This window comes from Grammomys surdaster, unplaced genomic scaffold (assembly GCF_004785775.1).
Source record: "Grammomys surdaster isolate TR1022 unplaced genomic scaffold, NIH_TR_1.0 125750, whole genome shotgun sequence".
Classification (NCBI taxonomy): Eukaryota; Metazoa; Chordata; class Mammalia; order Rodentia; family Muridae; genus Grammomys; species Grammomys surdaster.
Genome location: NW_021620582.1, coordinates 2,528,679 through 2,534,818, shown reverse-complemented (window position 1 = coordinate 2,534,818; position 6,140 = coordinate 2,528,679). Strand labels below are relative to the sequence as shown.

General features: G+C 53.3%; 1 protein-coding gene across 1 annotated transcript in view; it reads left to right on the top strand.

The window, feature by feature from the left end:
* Positions 1 to 4,053: 4,053 nt before the first annotated feature.
* Positions 4,054 to 6,140, top strand: part of Ajuba (ajuba LIM protein) — a 9,724-nt gene continuing 7,637 nt past the window's right edge. Inside the window, exon 1 of the mRNA XM_028788484.1 lies at positions 4,054 to 5,187. Within this exon, the coding sequence (XP_028644317.1) occupies positions 4,158 to 5,187 (1,030 nt within the window). The 5' untranslated portion in view covers positions 4,054 to 4,157. The remainder of the gene's footprint in view (positions 5,188 to 6,140) is intronic.

The following is a 6,140-nucleotide window of genomic DNA, read 5'->3' as shown; positions in this document are numbered from 1 at the left end:
TCTGGAAGAGCAGTCAGTGCTCTTAACCACTGAGCCATCTCTCCAGCCCCTTCTCTTCCATTCTTACGACCAAGAACACACAACTTTGTAGGCCTCTCTTAGTTCTATCAGCCAAGCTCTATTTTGAGGAAGGTGTATGTATGTGCACACAAACATTCCAAATGGATTAAGAAGTAAAATGGCTGGGCTGGTGAGATGGCTCAGGAGATGGTTGAAAGCACTGACTGCTCTTTCGGAGGTCATGAGTTCAAATCCCAGCAACCACATGGTAGCTCACAATCATCCATAATGAGATCTGATGCCCTCTTTTGGGGTGTCTGAAGACAAATACAGTGTACTTACATATAATAAATAAATACAAACCTTTGGGCAGGAGCGAGTGGCAGGGCCCTAGTGAGGGGAGGGGAGAGAAGTAAAATGGCTTTAAACTCATTTCGTCATGCAACAAACATTAAGACTGACTGAGATGGTCTTTGCTTGGAGTCTGAATTACAAGTTTGAAGACATCCTGTCTCAGGTAAAGACATCCTGTCTCAGGTAAACAAAACAAACAGGAATGGGCCCTGGGAGTAAAGGCAATAAATAGCACCAGGAAATCAAGGTTTTCCTCAGTCACTCAGCAAATTTGAGGCCAGCATGGGCTACATGAGACCCTGTCTGCAAACAGCAATCAACTGACTCCGACTGTGTGTCATGCATTGTGTTAGGTGCTGTGGATACAGAGTTGGTAAGTTCAGGTTAGGTTTCAGTGTATAGTCAGGAAGCATGGTAACAGTACAGGCAAATGACCTGTGATAAGCGTGGTCAGGGACAAATGCAGCGGACAATGGCAGTTTACATCTGAGTAGCTGACATGCTTGTATAGCTGGGCGTGGCCTATCAGAGACAGTGATGTTTAAAGTAATACCTGGAAGAGTGGGAGGCATTAACCAAGAGAGGGGCAAAGGCCAGGAGAAGCCAAACAGAACAGGCACAAAAGTCCAGAGGCAAGTGTACAGACAAGGGTTGCTTCTGCTGTCGATGGTTAGAGGCAGATAATGCTGAGGAGAGAACCTGGAGACCGTAAGCTATGTAGTCGTATTCAGTCATTGGCTGAGAGGCAGCAAGAAATACAGGAATTAATTTGGTTTGGAGATGGGGGTCTCACATAGCTCAAGATTTCACACTTTAAATCACCATATAACCAAGGATAACCTCCCGTTCCCAGTCCTTTCTCTTCCTCTCATGTCACTGTGCTGGTTTTATGTGGTTCTGAGAGGGAAACCCAGGGCCTCTAGCATGCTGTGCAAATATTTTACCAAACGAGCTAGCTACATCCACAGCCCTCACTGAAAAGTTCTGGATGATGAGATGATCATTTTTGTGTATCGTAAGAATCTCTTGCCCTCAGGGTAGAAGATGGATGGGAGGACACAAGCAGAACTGATACAACTAGGCTTGTAGGATTTGGTTAGGTTTGAAGTTGAAAAGGAAAAGGATCTGGGGATATGGCTCAACAGACGGCCCTGGCTGTTCCTCCAGACAGCCTAGGCTCATTTCCCAACACCCACATGGCAACTCACAACCACCTGTAACTCCAATTGCAAAGGCCCTCTTCTGGCCTCCTTGGGCACTAGGCATGCTTATGGAGTACAGACATACATGTAGGTAACACACCCATACAACACACTAAGTAAAATCACAATGGCACTCTTTGACTATGTGTGCCCACTGTTGCCAAGCTAGGCTTGGGGTGGGCATTTTTGGGAGTTTTCCTTACGATTTCCCCTTTCATCTGGGGTAATGGTACATGACTTTAATCAGCACTTGGGAGGCAGAGACAGGAGAATCTCTGAATCTGGGCCCAGCCTGGTCTACATATCATTCTAGGATAACACAGAGAGACCCTGTCTCAAAAAACTAAATAACAGAATTACTTTCATCTTCATCCCCTAAAGCCAAACTTCTAAATATGAGAGGTATGCAGAGACCTCAGACATCCCCGGAAGACCCTCAGTCATCCTTCCGTCTGGGGTGGGGCGGGACGAGACCTCATGCTCGCTGCGAAGAGGTTCTCCACAGCAGGTTACAACCTGATAGCTCACCTTATTACTGATGTTTTTAGCCTCAGAGGAAAATTTCAAGATCAGAGAAAAGTTGTAGCCTTGACCAGTCTTGACAGGCTGGCTATCCAGAGAAATCAATTCTGAGTGAAAAGACAATTTAGACAAAGAAGTTAGTTTCCTTGTCATTTTGGTTGGTGTGGTTTTGAGACACACCGTAGCTCTGGCTGGCCTTGAACTCACAGATCTTTGTGCCTCTGCCTCCCTAATTGCAGTGTGAGAATCCCTGGACTTATTTTGAGAGAAAGGCTTATGCAGCACAGGCTATCCTGGAACTCACTACATAACCCAGACTGACCTCAGACCATCCATCCACTCTCCTGCTTCAGACTTCTAAGTGCTGTGAATGTAGGTATGCAATACCTGTCTTCTCTTCCCTACTCCCTATGGATATAAAATTATAAAATATTCTCAAAATATTGAGATGAAAATACTAAGCATGACTTGTATGCATGTAATTTTTATGGAACCTAGATACAAAAGGAAGCTGGCTGTGGTGGCTCATATCTTTAATTCCAGCACTTGGGAGGCAGAGGCAGGCAGATCTCTGAGTTATGTAGCCAGTCTGGTCTACAGAGTGAGTTCCAGGACAGCCAGGACTATCCAGAGAAACCCTGTATTGGATTAAAAAAAAAAAAAAGTAATTTCCCACCATTTCCTATCTATCTCTCCACCATCTGAGATGCTTTTTTGGATAAAAAAAAAAAAATCAACTGCCTGGTGTTTGGTCTTAGTCAAATGTGCCTTCTTTCCTTATTGATCATTGGTCATTATTAGGTCTTCCCCCTTTCCACCTTCATCATTTACACAGTCCACCATCAGCCTCTTTTGACCAAGCCATGGGAGGATGGGAGTTGGGGAGGGTGTAATCTTACCTGAAAATCACAGTTCGTGATCTCTAGCCACCTAAAATGTTTGCTAAAGTTTCACTTCCCAACACCAGGGGGTGTCTCTTCCCGTGTGTCTCTCGCTCTCATGCCCTTAAGGTTGCATTAGTCCCAAACCTTTCTCCGTGTTTTTATGTACACACTAAATCTTTCTCTGTCCCTCTAGAGGCAGGGATGAGCCTCAGTTATTTTCCTCGCTCCTTTTCATATAAGCACATAAATCTTGTATCTTCCCACTCCACCATCGGGGAACCAAGGGTCTAGAAAGTGCTTTTTATTGCAGCTTATCTGTTTGTCTCTCAAGTCTCAGGACCAACTTGTCCTTTTCCTGCTTTATGCATTCGTCGGTCCCTGCAGCTCCCACACTCCTTGCCTGTGCCTCCCTGCCTTTCAGAGCTATCTTTACACACGGGTCTCTGGCCCTCCTACGTATCCACCTTTCATTTTCCTCTTACGGTTGGCTCCCTGCCCTATCACTTCTGTGACATCTCTCCCCATCTCCCCCTCAGTCCTCAATCTAAGAAACAGTATCACGATGTTTGTATAGAACCTGCCCTTTTCTTCCCAACGTTGATGGATACATTCCACAGTGCCCCTCCGCACATTCCAACTGTAAACAAAGAGTTCCCTTTCAGTCCCCCTCCCCCAGCCTAAACTCTTGAGTTTTGTGGACGCAGCTGCCCAATCTGCCCCTTGACCCTTTACGTCCTGTCTGCAGCCCTCCACCTCGGAGGCAGCTCCCACAGTGCCCTTCTTGCGATGCGCAGGAAATCCTTGCGCGGACACCTCAACCCGGGTTGCACACCGCGCTCCGCCCTTCCCGGAAAGTAGATCCGGCCAGGCAGACAAAAGTTTGGAGAAGTTGGGTCCGTGCTAGTGAGAGCCAGGGGGGCGGGCCGGGCCGGCGGGCGGGCGGTGGCGCGAGCCGACGCGTGGACAGACCCTGCGGAGGACAGCCGCTACCGTGGGCCCTGCCAGCCGCGCGCGGACCCTCTCGCTGGGGCATGCTTCGGGATCGCGAGCGCCCTGCACCTGGGCCGCTCGCTGAGCCCCCGTGCGTGGCTTGCATCCCAGGAATCCGAGTCCCGGGGAACCCAAGCCTGGCCTCTGGCCGAAACGCTGCAGCGTGCCGGGCGAGGAGGGGGCTGCAGGCCCCAGATCCCTGGGCATGGAGCGGTTAGGGGAGAAAGCCAGTCGTCTGCTAGAAAAGTTGAGACTCTCGGACTCCGGCAGCGCTAAGTTCGGCCGCCGAAAGGGCGAAGCGAGTCGGTCTGGGTCTGATGGGACCCCAGGAGCAGGCAAGGGACGTCTGAGTGGGTTGGGGGGACCTAGGAAATCAGGACACCGAGGAGCGAATGGGGGCCCTGGGGATGAACCTTTGGAACCGGCCAGGGAGCAAGGGCCTCTGGACGCCGAGCGGAACGCACGCGGCTCCTTTGAAGCTCAGCGCTTCGAAGGATCCTTTCCCGGGGGGCCGCCACCCACTCGAACCTTGCCTCTGTCATCGCCTCCTGATTTTCGGCTAGAGACCACGGCTCCAGCCCTTAGCCCTCGCTCCAGCTTCGCCAGTAGCTCGGCCAGCGATGCGAGCAAGCCATCTAGCCCCCGGGGCAGCCTGCTGCTGGACGGAGCGGGGCCCGGCGGAGCTGGAGGTAGCCGGCCGTGCAGCAATCGGACCAGCGGCATCAGCATGGGCTACGACCAGCGCCACGGGAGCCCGCTGCCCGCGGGGCCGTGCCTATTCGGCCTCCCCCTGACCACTGCTCCTGCGGGCTACTCCACCGGAGGGGTTCCGTCCGCCTACCCGGAGCTCCACGCTGCCCTCGACCGACTATGTTCTCATCGGCCCGTGGGGTTCGGCTGCCAGGAGAGCCGTCACTCGTACCCCCCGGCCCTGGGCAGCCCCGGAGTTCTAACCGGAGCCGTGGTGGGAACAGCGGGGCCTTTGGAGAGACGTGGGGCGCAACCTGGACGACACTCGGTTACCGGCTACGGGGACTGCGCCGCGGGGTCCCGTTACCAGGACGAGCTAACAGCATTGCTGCGTTTGACGGTGGCTACCGGTGGGCGAGAAGCCGGTGCCCGCGGGGAACCCTCGGGGATTGAGCCGTCGGGTCTGGAAGAGTCTCCTGGTCCCTTCGTTCCAGAGGCCTCCCGATCCCGGATACGGGAGCCAGAGGCCAGAGAAGATTACTTTGGTAAGTAGGAAAGAAGTGGCTAGGGAACCGAGAGAACCGGCAACGCGTGCGGTTACCGATCGCCCCGACGACACAAATTCCCGGGGGCCGGGAGTTGCAGGTGGAGACCCCGGATTAGAATAGAGGCCAGAGGGATGGAAGAGGGCGGACCCTAGAGCACTTGCTCGGTCCAGCCAGGTTTCTAATGGGACCAGGCTCACGATCCTCGACAAATTTAACTCTTGATTTTTCTCGGTAGTTCCATTTTTCTCAAGCATCGTGGCACGTCGGCCTGTCGCAGTAGGAGGCCTCGTAAGGAGGAGGCGCTGCGGGGCCGGGAGAGCATCCTCCCGCGACCCCCTCGCGGCTGGGCTCCTGCAAGCTCCGGCGTGCCGCGCCCCCACCCGCTCCTTGCTCCACCCGTAGGAATTCGGGGAATGCGCGGGGGGCGGGGCGGGCGGCCGCGTGCGTGCCGACTCCTGCCCTGGCGCTCCAGGTGCCGTGGGCGACGCCCGCCAGGCGGAGGGGTGGGGAGCGTGTGCTTGTGTTGGGGGATGTTTGCTAGCTCCCGCGCAGACCTGGCTGCTGTCGGGGAAATGGAGCCTGACAGGGAAGCCTGATCTCCCTAGAATGGGAAGCAAGGACTCAAGTCCTGCCTTGTCCCGCCCCAGTCCTGATGGTGAGGTGTGTGCCGGTGGCCTTTTAAAATAGGCCAGTACTATCCGTCTGTTTTCACCAGCTTCCGGAAATCAGGGCAAAACCAGTGACCCCCCACTACCACCCCCCCTCCGAAATCATTACGCTTGGCTAGACACCTGTTCTATGTGACTACGAAGTATTACCTGACTGAGTCCCTCCATAACTTGACCAGTATCCAGACAGAAGTAGCCCTACCTCCCTGCGCCTGTTGAGAAAACCTGGCCATGGTCTCTCTCTCTCTCTCTCTCTCTCTCTCTCTCTCTCTCTCTCTCTCT